Below are 14,789 nucleotides of genomic sequence, written 5' to 3'. Positions count from 1 at the left end.
ATGCAACAAAGGCCGAGGACAGCAGGATGCTGTTTTGCTTAGGGGTGAACAATCACCTATTTGCCTCCATAGTCTGGATCACAGAATCCGAGGTCATTCAGGACTCGGGATGTGCCTGATACAGCTGGGGATCAGACTCTTGGTTCAGATTCCCAGACGAGTGTCTGTCACAAGGCCATCTCCTTCAAGGCCCTGGATTACCACTTCCCTTCCCGATTAAAACACGCAAAACAGAAACAGAGGCGGAGGTAAAGAGGAGGCAACAAAAACAAGTCTGCTCTTTTCCCATTCTCAAAGCTTTAAATATCCTGTCCCTTCCAGTATAAACCTGAACACTCTGCATAAAGGGCAAACATAGGTTTCTTAGGCAGTGCTAATTACATAGCGCAGACTCTATATGCAGCATCTGGGATGCTTGGGGAGGGAAAACAGACCACAGGAAAGAAATAAAGGCTTCAGAGGAAATCTTAAAATGACCTTTTACTTTCCTCCAGCAAGGTTCTTCTTAAGGTTGTAGTGAATATAGAGCCCTAGTATTACAGTTTGGCCATATTGTGCCAAAGGTGTATTTATTTAATCAATTTTTATATTGATTAACTACAAACACCTCTAAGCTCCATACAAGAAATGCAATACAGAAAATCAGTTAAAACTATAAAATCAGACTTCAGTTAAAATGCCTGCTGGTCTTCAGTAGAGGCTGAAAATTCAACAGGGAAGGGGCCTATCTGTTCCTAACTGGAAGGGAGTTCCATAGAATTGGACCCCCACCACTAAATGCACAGATCCTGATAGAGATAGATGTTAATTAGCATTAGGGACAATGGTATCCAAAGCTGCTGTTTATGAAGAAGCCAAGTTTCTCTACCTGCTCTACTCTTGATACAGATCATCCATCAGGGCAACCAAGGCTGATTCAGTCCATAACCACACCTGAATCCGAACTGAAACAGATCCAGGAATTTATATCATCCAGGAACTCCTGCAACGGCTAGGACACCACCTTCTCCATCACCTTCCCAAGACTGGGATATTTGCAAATGGGCAGTGGTTGTTATAGCTCATACGGTCTAGGGTAGGAACCTTCAGGAGTGGGCGCACCCTATTGCCTGCTCAGGCATAGGCAGCTGCCTTACACCTTCTACAAACCTTTGGTTTTATTTAGCTCAGCCTTGTCTACTCTGACTGGCAGCAACTGCCCAAATCAAGGGGTCAGACAGTGCCTTTTGAACTGGTGATGCTAAGGACTTGAACCACTAAGCTACAGTCCCTCCCTATAAACATGACACAGCCTGCCCAAAATACCCCTGAAAAGGTAGAGACATCTAACATTGCAATTGGTTTGTCTCACAAAAACTGAACAGTAATGGTTATATGGTACACATAAATCCTAGCCTGAAAGGACAACTGAAGATACAGTATGACGTGGGAACTGCCTTGACTGTGCTCTCAGAATGTAACAGATTAAGCATAAATCCTACATGAATACGGGGAGGAAAAACTGGGGTACTTACAGAAAGTAGTGGTTAACCGCAGAAGTAAACCCTATTGAATTCAATGGGGCTTACTCCCGAATAAGTGTGGCTAGGATTGCAGCCTAAAGTAAGCGCCTCTAAAAATATTCCTTTAACCACAATAGTGCTTCAGGGTGCTTTTCACCTTTAAGGTCGTGAGTGGGAGCCAAGCAGCTCCATTTTCCTCAATGATTATTTTTAGGAGTGACTGGCAGGCAGCTGTGCAAGACGGCTATAGCGAGTGCCTGCTCCTTCACTGGATGTTCCCCAAACTCTGTGTACATGAAACCAGTCACTAATTTATCAATATTCACTTTGTGGAGTGAGGGTGGATTTGAGGCTGAGGAAAACTTAAGGTTAAGGACAACCCCCAGGATTGTCTAAATTAAGAACATGAGAAGAACTGCGCTGGATCAGGCCAATGGCCCATCTAGCTCAGCATCCTGTTCTCATATATGTCTGTGGGAAATCACACACAGGATCCGAGCACAAGAGTCCTCTTCCCTACTGTGGTTCCTAGTAGCTGATATTCAGAAGCATTACTGGGCCCGCTGACTGTGGAGGCAGAGCCTGAGTATTGTCATCATGGCTAGTAGTCATTGATAGCCCTCTCTGAGCCCTCTGAATTTGTCTAGTAGACTTTTTAAGTCCTCCAAGATGGTCTCCTGTGGGTCTCTTGCGCTGTGTGAAAAGTACTTTCTTTTACCTGTTTGGAATCTTCCAACATTAGATGTCCACAAGTGTTAGGAAAGAGGAGGAAAAGGCAGTATTTGGCCGCCTTTAAAAGAAAGCGCCTCTCCTTTGCAAAACTTCCTTCTTAACAGCTTCTTTGCTCACAGGGTCAAAGTAGGTGAAGCATTAAATTAATTTGATGTACAGGTTTTCAAAACCCGCATCAGCTGCTGTGATGGGCTGCTAATGATTGAGATCACAGGAGGCACAGACAGAGAATGCAATGCTTTCTTCCCCTTCTACAGTCTTCAGGGAACTCTTTGCTATGCAGGGGCTATTCGCATTGGGAGGAGAACTCAACCGTGGTGCCAATAGGGTTTCATATACGCATTTGACACGGTAGATAGAGAATCACTCTAATATAAAAGACACTGCAAATGAGAAATCTCTTAACCATTCAGCTAAATGTGAGAATTATCCATAAAGGAACACACAACTGTGGATCCTGCCCGCTATTGCCAGTACATGGACATTAAAATATTACTCAGGTTATTTGGGAGAAAGATCTTTATAAGAATTAATGCCGTTCTAAGAATTTATTGTTAAACAACCAGCAAGGTATGGTAAGATAGCATATACCAATACTACTATTCAATGTGTTTAAGTACAAATGCATTTCAAAAGCTGGGCAAGATTCCTGCGGTGCAGGGGGTTGGACTAGATGACCCTCGGGACCCCTTCAGACTGTACAATCCTATGAATTTAGGTTATGGTTGAGTTTTCTACCCATAACCCCCCCCCAAGGTAACTGCTTTGATGCACCAAAGGTAGTTTCACTGTATGTTCACTGCATCACATTAAGTGGCATTAACAATACAAGTCGAACCAAATTCCTTACTCATAAACCCCTTAAAGGTCTTGCTTTATTTTTCTGGAGACTGGAATAAAGCAAGTGAACTCATATCAAATTGTGTTAGGGTCCTGCATTGCAGGGGGTTGGACTAGATGACCCTCTGGCCCCTTTCCAACTCTATAGTTCTGTGATTCCATGACAGACACTGGCAGACACTGATTAGAAAACAATGAGCTAAGAGTTCAGAGATAAAAATAAGAATGCAGAGAGTTTCTTTCCAGGCAGAAAAAGTTAGCTGTATGAAACTTAATATGAGAGTGAATGTAACTCATTTTCACTCTCTCGATTTTTCCACAGCTCATAGGCTACAGTTCAACCACGAAGCAAAGCTTAAGAACAAGCAATTTAGGCAGGAAGCATTTTCAAAACTTGTCAAACTAAGTAAAATGATGAATTAGGCATCGGAGCAGAGACTTTTGGGATCACAATATCAAGTTATTTTTCTCTAATATTCCTGACAGGTTCCTTGGTGCCTGCACTTCAAGCTGGAGCAGGCAAAGGATCCGCTAGGAGTTGTAACTGGATCCAGCGGGAATACAATCCAAGTAGGGATGTTCCCTAAGGGAGAAGAAGCTCTTTCCAAGGAAGGGAAACAAGAGCCTTCACTTACGCCAACTCCCTTTTAATACACGCAAGGCCAAAACCTACTGGCGTATTTAGAACCATGATCAGGATATTACCGGCTCCTGCAGAGGGTAAATATTGCTGCAAGTAGAGAGTGTCTCTCGGTAAGAGATATCAAAGCGCTAAAAAGGGCGCCTCTAACATTAAGCCTCTTATGTAAGGGGAAGAGATCTCCTAAAATTTCCAGTGTGAAGACATCTCAGCCAGCAGGCATATGATAGATAACACAATTAATGCCCCCCCAAAAAACAAAAATTAGATGCAAGATGTTTCCCTTGTATTGCAATGGGAGTCCAAGGCATCCTGTATAAATCCCCGCATAGCCAAAAGAAAAAAAAGAGAGTTTGCTTTGCTGGTACTTTCATGTTGCTAGCCAGATGAAAAAGTTTGCAATTATCCCACATCCATTACTGTGAAAGCATCTCCCCTGCTAGCCTAGAATCTCTTACCCATCCAAGCACATCCTGCGCCAGATGGGTTTCTACGCAGCACTTAAAAGCTGCAGGCTTCAAAAGATCCACTTTCTGAACAACTCTGCCTTTAGCTTTTTCCGTTAGAACTCTGGAACTCTAAGCTTCACAAGGGCGCAATGTGTTCTTAGAACACATTTCACAGATCCGAGAAAATATATATGATTAGAGATTGCTAAATTTAGAGATTACCCTTTTAGTTCCTATGCACAGTACAGATACTGGCCCAAGGTTTGGCTTGGAAAGTCATTTGAACCCAGAACTGTGGTTAAGGTCTCTTCTCCTTCACCACATTTTGTAGCCAAGGTTTGTTAGAGACTGGGTGTGGGGGCTCTAACAGAGCAGTAGGTGTGGTTCTAATATAATGACCGGACCTACAAAATCCCTCAGTAGGAGCACCAGGGGAGGCTTACGAGGTTGCAGCTGCCTGCCCTGAAACTATCTGCTTGGGAAGTTAAAGCAAACTGAAATTCAAAGGGCTGTAGTGTCACATCAGTCATATTAGCTGCGAAAGGGAATGGGTCTACTGCTGCTCTCCAATACATACTTGTCAAATACCTTCTCACTACCCTGCTATCACCCAGAGTATAGTCACAGGTTGGCTCTCAGCACTTTCCATTCACAGAAGTTCAAGTTCCACCCCCTAAGATGCAACAGCACCTGGCAACTTCAGTATCTAAAGATCAAATGAAGTTCTACGCTGTCTTCCAGATTGTCTTCTAGCATACTAATGCCACCTTTTGAAGTCCAAGAATGGAAGGTTTCACTCCTGTCCTTAAGCACTGATATTTGGATGAAGGAGGGAAGAAAGGAAAAACGAGTGGCGTTTATTCTGCTTCAGGCAACGCATTATTACAGCCGAGTTCCCATGAGTAATCATTATAAGCAGTGCAGGAAGAAAATTACAGTCATCGGATGGCAGTTCAACTTTGTAGCCCTTGCCAATTAGATAAGTAGAATCTTGATGTAAACAGCTGGGACCAGGCCACAGAGAAAGGAGATCTGCAAAGCAGGTCAGAGTCTGGTGAGTTTTGACAGGGGGAAGGATATGCTTGGAAACACCATGTGGGCCCACCAAGCTCACCATTCTGAGCTCCTTGAAAGAAGGTTGGGATGCAAATAAAAGAAGCAGTTTTGTATGACTGGTCATGGGCTACTGTCAAACACAGGATCGATATGGGAGTGCACTATGAAAGCTTCTCAGAAGAACATCCCTGTTAGTGAGGCAAATAACACCCCAACACTGAAATCCTATGCACAAACAAGTGAGGAGTTCAGTAGGAATCAGTAACCATTCATAGGATCAGGCTGTATGAGTGCTGAGAGTGGATAATTAATATAAACAAGCATCCTTGGTGGAAACTCACACATTCTGGAATGCCATTCCTCTTCTAGAGGCTTTTGCCAGAGTGTTTTCTGGAAACAATGCAAGACCTTTATATTTGGGCAAGGGATAAGAAAGCTATTTAAGCTTTAATTTTGAAGTGTAATCTTCCTGAGCTGCTTTTTTTTTGGGGGGGGGTCAGGTGTTTGCTTGTAAAATGCCTGACCACAGATGGATGATAAGGTTGGGAAGAAGGATGTAACAAAGCACAGATTAGATGCTGATCTCATATTAATCAAGGCACCATGAATGGCAGAAGCAAAAAAAGGAAAAGAAGAACCCTACATGAGTTTGACGCCTCCAGTAGAAATCCTCGCTGTCCAGGAGAAACCATGTTAAATGCAAGCAATGAGCCGCCTGACTCGGATTATTAGAGGGCACATTTGCAGTTTAAGAGGACAGGGTCAGGTTCAAAAGAACAGCAGCTGCGCCTGAAGCCTTTGCATGTTTAGTCTTTCATTAGCATCGCACATCTGATAAACAAATGACAGTGTTTATTTATTCCAAACGTGGCAGGGTGGAAGCCTCCAAGCGCCAACATGCTGCCAAATGGTAGAATAAGCAGATGACAGCACTCTCAACACCTTCCGTCATCGCACACAGCTCCAGACGTTTTATCAGACTATGGAATTGGTATCTGACATGTTCTGGATGAGCCTGCATCCCCTTCACAAAGATCAGGTTCACTAGAGGGTTGCTTTCGGATCCAACATTGCTGAAGGATTTATCAAGGGCACAATACCTTTCACCAGTTATGAATAGCATGCCAGCTGAATCTCTTCTGAGACAGATGGATGGGTGACAACTATTGATGCACTACTATATTTAGGTTAAACTGCTCTAAGACACTATGTGAAGAGTGCCTTTGGAAAATATCAAAAAGAGGTGCAGAATATGATAGACTGTTCACCAAGACAACACCATGACCATATTCCCCAGCATTAAAACATCTTCACTGCCTTCTATGTCCAATTCAAAGTGATCTTTAAATGACCTGAGTATGTAGAATACCATCTTCTCCCATACGAACCTAATAAGTTTTCCAGTGATCCTTTCCCCTGTCCAATCTTTTTTTTGAAAAAGGTCATTTTGCACATGCATGATAGGTATCAACTAAACTGGAATTGTAGAGTTGGAAGCGACCCCAAGGATCACCTCGTTCAACTCCCTGCAATGGAGGAATCTTTTGTCCAATGTGGGGCTAGAACCCACAACCCTGAGATGAAAAGTCTCATGCTCTACCAACTGAGCTATCCCAGCTGGTAAAAGGTTGGTCCTGTTTAGGGATCAAAGCAGCTAGCTCAAACCCCATGCCCCAAATTCCACATACAAGTCTCAGCACATGGCCTCTGTATAAAAAGTATGTTAAATTGGAATATGGGGGGAAAGTGGGGAAAAGTGAGTATATCAAATATACTCACTTTTCCCCACTTTCCCCCCATATTCCAATTTAACATATGAGTGTCGCTCATGTGACACTTTACAACTGCCACTTGTTACCTTGGAAAGTTGTTTGGCTATTGTGCCATTTGCTAGCAGACAAGGAAATGTGAAAGCAAAACAAAAGCAAATGGGAAATGAGGACAAAACACCCACCCCCATTCTTCAGACCTGGCCCTCTGCACCTTCACATCTCACTGTGTACCATTTTACTGTAGAATAGTGACTATTCTTATCCTCCCTTGTTAAGACTGAAGATCAAGCAAGCAGTATAAATACGCATCCGTTTTAATTTTCACTTTCCCCTCACCTCTTCAGCAGCCCAGTCCTTTGTTCAGTATCAAGGCATGCCTGGAGGCCTTTAAAAAGGGCAAGGGGAAAATTGATCACTTGCAGAAAGACAGTTGCTCACTGGCTCCAAAGAGTCCAAACTGCTATGCTCTGCCAGTGACAATCCACCCCTAGGCAATTGTGCGTACAATAGTTTCATGACATAACTCCAGGAACTGTGGTTTCAAGAAACAAGTGCACACAGTGCTGCACCAGGATATAGACTTATCTAATTGTTCCTTCAAAGCCTCAAAGAGAATGAATGAACAGCTTGCTCCAAGAACAGGGTAGCCAACCTCCAAATGATGTTCAACAGCAACTCCCATCACCCCACACTGTTGGCCATGCTGACTGGGGCTACTCCTGGGTTAGATATTTGCTCACAGCAGGCATGCTCTGGTCCATGGGGTCACAAAGAGTCGGACACGACTAAACGACAACAAGGGAACAATTCTGGGAGCAAGGCAACAGACAGCAAACTATTTCATCCCTAACCCAGAAAAAGGTCTTCACAACTCAAGATTCATGAAAACAAAGGAAGAGGTGGCAAGCCAGCCCCACATAGCTGCATCTCAGTGATCCAGAGAAGATGATGTGTTTTTGCAGGTGGGGGTGAGAAATAAAAGTGTGGGTGTCAAACTGCTGGGGAACCAAGAGACTCAAAAAGACCACAAAGGAAAAGAGCCACCCAAAGGAAAAACAAATTACATTGACTGGTTCCATGAGTAAGACTTGACAACACTGACATTTAGGGAGATGCCAACAGACTCCTGCTGTTAACTTTCAAGACCTACTTATTTCTGCAAAAAAAAAAGTTGGTGGTTGTTCAGATTTCCCACTGAGCTATGAACAATCTGGGAGTGCTTTCCAAATACCAGTGGGAATGAACCAAGCCTGGCGGTATTAACAGCTTTGACTTTCAAAGAAAGGTGGCCAATATAAGCAGATTAGTCTTCTTAAAAAAAAATTATTAGGACATCGTCCAACGGTTTTAGATTTTGCTTTTGTATAATTCCATTGTGAGCAGGAAGGCTGGAATATTGGTATTGTACTAGTTCCCATGTAACACAGATGCATGCAACCTTCTAAAGCATGACAGTCATTTAGAGATGCTTATTTCTGAGCAAGACAACTTCACACTATATACTGCTCCACTCCCAATGAGAAGCTTACATAGCGCCGGAAAAGAATGAATCACGTCCAATATAGAACGTTTTCCCAAGAAATCACTCTGGAAGAAAAGGTAACTAGTACAATGCTGACTTGCTAACAGGTAAGATGCCCACCAGCTTGTATCTTATCATTTAGCACCTATTCCAACAAAATTGACTTAGGATTAATTTTAACATTCACTTTGGTAGGGTTGTGATTTCTCAATCTGGGCTCAGTATTGGGACTCTTCCAAAGATTCCATCAACTGGATCTGGAAGTCCTCCAAGCTCAGGCTGGTAGGGTATTAATTTCATGCACACACTCACTTATGAATTATATTTTCATGATGATCCAAGCAGCATGAAAACTTGCATAAAAACATATCACGAGAAGTTGTTATCATATAGATAGTAAAAGACAGGCCTAACACCCTACACACTGAAAAACTAGAAGGTATATATTGCTGCTGCATGAGAAAAAAATGAAATCCTGATTAGTTTGCGCATTTATGCCATGACTGAGCCCCTTCCCCAACCCAAACTGCATCTGCTGCCAATGAAATCAAACACCCAGGATATTGTATAATAATGACCAGGTCTGAGTTTTAGATTTACACAGCCCCATCTTGAGAAGTACACTCCAACTACACTTAGGCAGTACATAAACGGCTATCAACAAAGAGTGTGGCACTGATAACCAAGGTTGCAGGTTTGATCCCCGTATGGGACAGCTGCTTATTCCTGCATTGCAGGGGGTTGGACGAGATGATCCTCAGGGTCTCTTCCAACACTACAGTTCTATGATTATAAGAAAGAACAGCAACTAGCCATGAAGGCTATTGCTCTCCCTCTAATGTCAGAGGCAGTAAGCTCATGAATATCAGCTGCTGAAAATCATGCGGGTTAACTGCTGATGCATTCTGGACGGCTTGTGGCTGCTGTGAGGAAAGGATGTTAAACTAGATGGGCCTCTGGCCTGCTCCAGCAGGACTTTTAAGTTATCAACATAAAACAAAACATTAACACCGCCCCCCCCCCATGAATCTCATTAGGTTTAATGACCGGTGCAGTTCTAATTTGTCACACAAAAAGATAAGCAAGAACATTTGGCTACAAAGCTACACCATGCTCTGTTAATTTTTTAAATATCCCATCTTTCCATCAACTCTAACAGAACTCTAACCCTCTTCATTTTCCCCCCTCACAACAACCCAGTGAGGTAGGTGACTGGTCCAAGTTTACCAGCGAGTTTCCTGGCTGAGTGGGGATTTAAACCCTGCTCTTCCAGGTCCAGCTATACCACACTGGCTTTCTTATTTCAATTTCTAGCGACGACAACTCCCTCTAAGCTCCTGAAAGCACAGAAATGGTATGAAATTGAAATTTCACGAAGTGTTTAAAACCAAGGTGCTTAAGTAGAAGCTCTTTTAGCTGAATGTTTAATGTTAAGCTATAGTAGGTCACCCGGTCACTTCAAGAGGCAGCCACAAATTGAAACTGTAGGGTCGGATTCTGTCCAAAGTGCTACCTGGCTTGCATAAATGAGGCAGATAAGACTACTGAGACAGAGCCTCGGCCTTTAACATTAACATGACCTGCCAGATAGCTGCACTGCAGGCATAGAGGCCAGTGACACCGTAATCCCAGTAACTCAGCAATGTCATCTGAGAGCAAGGAGGCAAGCTCCACACGACAGCTAGTGTTTCAAGAGATATCTATTGGATATCTCCACTGTGCCTTACATTTCTAATATTTATTTAGAAAAATATTAAGGAGATTCTGCATTTGGGCCAAGCCAGACCACATGCAAAAGCTGAACACATTTTCATCCCTCAACTAAACAAGTCTTTTAACTGGATAACAGCCAATAGGATTTGCCAGCAATCGGTATCACAGGTCTCGGCCCCCGGCTAAAAACGTTTACTGCAGCTCTTTGAGTTTTCCCCAGATTGGCAACTCTTCAGGCACACATATGATAATCAGTTCTGTAAACACCACCAAAAGTGCATTTTTTAAAAGTTCACTTCACATTTTTGGGTGTGTGTGTTGGGCTTGGCACTACTGTATTTACTTTCTAGGGTCTGAACTTTTGGGAGAACTCTAGATGTCTTTACATTCCTGACACTCCATCTCTAAGAAATAGAAGTTTATTTTCAATTCAGAGGCTGGGTTTTAGAGTTTATGTTCCTTTAAAGCTGAGATTTATAAGAAAAAGATGGGTCTTGGGTTATTAAAAGGCATTCAGATTCAGGAACAGAAAGAGTGGGTCACACTGCTATTGACCACCTAAACTTTAATTGCTTCCAGAAGAGGGAGGCTTATTCTACCTCTCACATGTGCAATCTAAGGAAGATGAGCCTGAAAAAAAGAGAGGAATAAATATATAATGGTTTCTAATGGAAAACCTCTGCCTCCCACCAAAGTAATGAGCAGCAAATCACTCTCATGGGATTTAAAAGCCACTAACAATAAAGCAAGTTACAAGTCCAGATACAGAATTTTGAGCCCATTCCATGCTGAAGGCTTTTAGTCTTACCTGCACAATGTCCAGGACCATACCAGCTGCTACTGTCCCAAACCCTGCCAGCAGGAAAGGAAAGAGGACTTGCAGCCCAATGGAAAAGGAGGTCTCTTTTAGAGGAGAGGCTGGTTCTGGGCCGTGGTCTGTGCTGGTATCATCACTCTCTGTAGTTTGACTGCCATTCTCTAGCAGGGCATCTTCCTCACGCACCCCTTTGGCATTGGCTCGGGATTCTATCACTACTACCTCGACACCTCCTCCTTCTTCAGGCCCTAAAAACTCGGAAGATTCAACGAGATGTTCTCGGTCAGGACTGGAGAGACAGTCTATAGGGCCAGCAACAATGGGTAGCACCACGCCATTGGTGTGATGAGCTTCCTTTTGTTCCAGCTTGGAGGTCATGTTGCAAGATTATGCAGGCTGTCTCCAGCCTTCAACCCTTGATATACTACAGAAGGGACCCAGCAGAGAAAAAGTCTTTTGCTTGGGGGTTAAGCCAATATGCCTTTCGACATATATATTCCAAGTCCTCCAGTTCGACAATTCTGTCCTTAGCCGCAAGGTCTGCTCCCCTAGCAAAAACCCCCATCAAGCACAATCCAGAATGGGAGACGCCAGTCACAGAGCCAGCAGAGACACTGCAGTAGATTCTGGTGAGATCAAATCCGCTCTGCTTCAACCTTCTCTGGAGTTCTCTCTCAAGGCAAGAGTCTTTGGGGCACACTCAGTGCAAAATGTAAAGTGCCTGCAATTGTTAGTTTCTTTGGTTTGTAAGTTTCCAGAGCATCAGCTTCTCAAATCCTGATATCAAGCTCAGGTCTTAATACAACAACTAATTCAGCTGCTCTTTAAAGTGGATGGAGAATAGAGATTTTACAGCAAAACCACTTTGTAGATTAGAGTCTTTAAAAACAGTTTGAGATAAATTTGGATTCTAGCTTTAAAACAAACAAAAATACAGAGTAAGTGTCGAGTTTAGTTTCCTAGGCAGTTCCTGCTACCCAGAAAGTTGAAATGCTTGAAAAATTCTTCCTCCTCTTCTCCAGAATGAAGATCAGGGTTGCCTTGATTTCATGAGATTCCAGCCAATTATGAAGGGCTTGGTTCAGGTCTCCAGGCTGGCCTTCTCACCCTCTCCGACTGTCTCTTCACACTCTTCCCAAGACAGCCCAGCTATCAGTGAGCTGTGAGAAGGGACCACCCTTTTTCTCAGAAAGGAAATCTCTCACCTTACAACATGCGGCAATGAAGGCTCTTATTTAAAGCAACATGAAGATCCCAGACAGGCTAATGCTGTGAGCTTGTCCAATGCTAGCAACGGAAAATTCTTCTACAGACTCTTCAGGGAACACACCGCTCTCACCTTAAAACACAGAAGAGTGGAAAATGCATGATACAATTTTTAGGCAACTAAAGAATAACTCTTTCATTCATAAAGTCCCTCCCTCCCATGTATTAGTGTATACATCAATAGCTTTACTGTTCTTCTATATGCCGGTGTTGTTTTTTTTAATTAAAAAACCCCCTAAACACACATCAATATAAAAACAGCTGCAAAGGAAGAGGCCCTTATGTTTCCTGTTACCACCATGTCTATCCAATTTCCCCTTCCGACATTAAACTCCGTCTGAGATTTTCGCACCCGACAGTCACAGGACATAACACACAGATGTGTTCCATGCAGGGGACAAACACCATTGTTCATTGCTGGTGAGCCAATGCAACTGCAATCAATGAACACCCTTGAAACAGAGTCAGGCAAGCATGCTGTACCATCAGGGCCATTCCTCAATCAGGATGGACACGCATGGCATTTCTGAGTCCTAAAGCCAGAAACCTGACAGCTTCTGCCTGCAACAAGTAGGAAACCCATAAAATCCACAACAGCGGCATGAATGTGTATGTACACTACTGCCCTCTGCTGTGTGCAGGATGCTTTAATTCACCAGCTAGCTCACAAGAACGCAAGCAGCAGAGTGGAGCAGAGTGGAGCAGAGTGGAGCAGCAAGGTTCCAAGTTCCATTCTCCTTGCATTATAAAGCAGTCTCAAACCTACCAGTTTGTCAGTCTTTAAAGATATAATTTCACTGTGTCTTTAGGGTAAAGAAAGCCAGACACATCCCACCATCTAGTTCCTTTTCTTCCCAAACAATTGCTAACATATGGTTTGGGACAGGGTGGAAGGTGCATTAGCAACCTATGTACGTATTGTATTCACATGTAGAGCCACATGTGTAGCAAGCCATCTCAACACACTACAGCAGTTACCAAAAGAAAATATTATTTAAGGGCCATGCATCAGTTGTTGCTAGCAACACAAAGGTCAGTCACATTAGTGACAGACAGTGTTGCATGGGTAACTGTGAAGCCAATGCAATTTTGAATACAGAGGTTTAAACCTTTGAAGTATGTTCCAAACAATTTTACTCATGAGACATCAGACAGCTACATTGCGTAAAATCTAGAATTTCTTCTAATGTGTATTGCAGGAGAGCATCAGGGAGCTCCCGGTTACAGTTTGAAGATTCTCACGTGTGAAGGAAGCATAATACAACACACTCATTCTCGGATAAGCAACCAAACTTTTGTATTAGAATAAATTTGGAAAGGAAGTGATGTTTAAGATATGAGTTAGTCAGCAGCAGCTCATTTACCATGAAATCGCATGACACACATCACCTACAATGCAATTTAGGGTTCTGAGTAACCCATCTAGTTTCATAATCCACGCACAGACACAAGCCCTTTCTGACAGCAAGTTACAATCGGAGTATCTCTTCACACGCTGTACCCTCATCCATTCTATTAATACACCACATCCTTAGATCAATCCTCCAATACTCTACACTCGTGACCCTGCCTGCTCAGTCAGAAAGTCAAGTCCAAGCCAGCCATAATTTAATAAGGCACATTTATGTTTTTTTTTTTTATTCTTCCCACCAATCCATACTACCAATCTATTCCATCACCCCAGCATCTTACCATGAAGGGAAACAAAGCTATTTGCCAGAACACCAGATTTGAACCATAAAGCCGCATTAAAACCCCACTATCTTTACAGTAAGTATGTACCCTTCAGCCATATACACACACACTCCCCACCCCAAAGAAAAACCAGATGCCCAGAAAATGGTACGAGGGAGCAGCCACCTACCCTAATGGGGACTCTGCTTCTTAGCTATCGCCATCCTACAGCAATTATCCTAAACAAGCTATTCTTCCTTGCTGGTCCCCCCACCAAAGCACAAGTCCTCGTTGCAAGGAAGAGGACTGACTAGGTGGCTCCGTCGTAAGCCAAGCCCCTTGTCCTGTCCCTTTAAAGCCTCCCTTAGGAGCCCAAGGGATCTTGAGCCCAAGGAATCCACTCCCACGAGGGGGGCGAGGGGAGCCTACCTGCCGCCTCCTGAGCCCGGCTTCTTGCCTCTTCTGGGATCCAGCCCCTTCTCTTGCTCCCCCGGCCCCCCGACGGCGACCTCTCGCTGCCACTGCTTACATTGCAATTGGACTGGGGATGGAGAAAGCGCTGCTTGCCAGAAGAGCAAGGTAGGAGGCGGAGCTTGCATGTAAGCCCCCACCCCTCGCTCGAGGAGTTGACAGCCGCGGCGTCCAATGGGAGCGCGGCGCCCGCCCGCTCGCTACACGCCGATTGGCTCGCCGCCGTCGACGCGAATGACAGGTGCGAGCGGCCCCGACGGATTGGTAGCAGCGCCGGCCAACCGCAGCAGGGAAGGAGGCGGACTCGGCGGGAGGGGGGAAGTCTTTGCTGTGTG

At 43.9% G+C, this 14,789-nt stretch overlaps 1 protein-coding gene across 3 annotated transcripts in view; it reads right to left on the bottom strand.

The window, feature by feature from the left end:
• Positions 1-14,560, bottom strand: part of SLC41A1 (solute carrier family 41 member 1) — a 39,288-nt gene extending 24,728 nt beyond the window's left edge. Inside the window, exons 1-2 of one of the 3 annotated variants that reach the window (XM_081865248.1) lie at positions 14,413-14,560; positions 11,035-12,382 (exon numbers count right to left, since the gene is read on the bottom strand). In XM_081865248.1, coding sequence (XP_081721374.1) covers positions 11,035-11,421 — 387 coding nt within the window. In that variant the 5' untranslated portion in view covers positions 11,422-12,382; positions 14,413-14,560. Of the gene's footprint in view, positions 1-11,034; positions 12,383-14,173; positions 14,194-14,412 lie in introns of those variants that run through there. The other 2 variants (XM_081865249.1, XM_081865250.1) reach the window with 2 other exon arrangements.
• Positions 14,561-14,789: the final 229 nt, after the last annotated feature.

The sequence above is a fragment of the Podarcis erhardii genome (assembly GCF_964252035.2).
Source record: "Podarcis erhardii genome assembly, chromosome: 6".
NCBI lineage: Eukaryota > Metazoa > Chordata > Lepidosauria > Squamata > Lacertidae > Podarcis > Podarcis erhardii.
The sequence above is the reverse complement of the archived record's forward strand: the minus strand, read 5'-3'. Positions and strand labels throughout refer to the sequence as shown.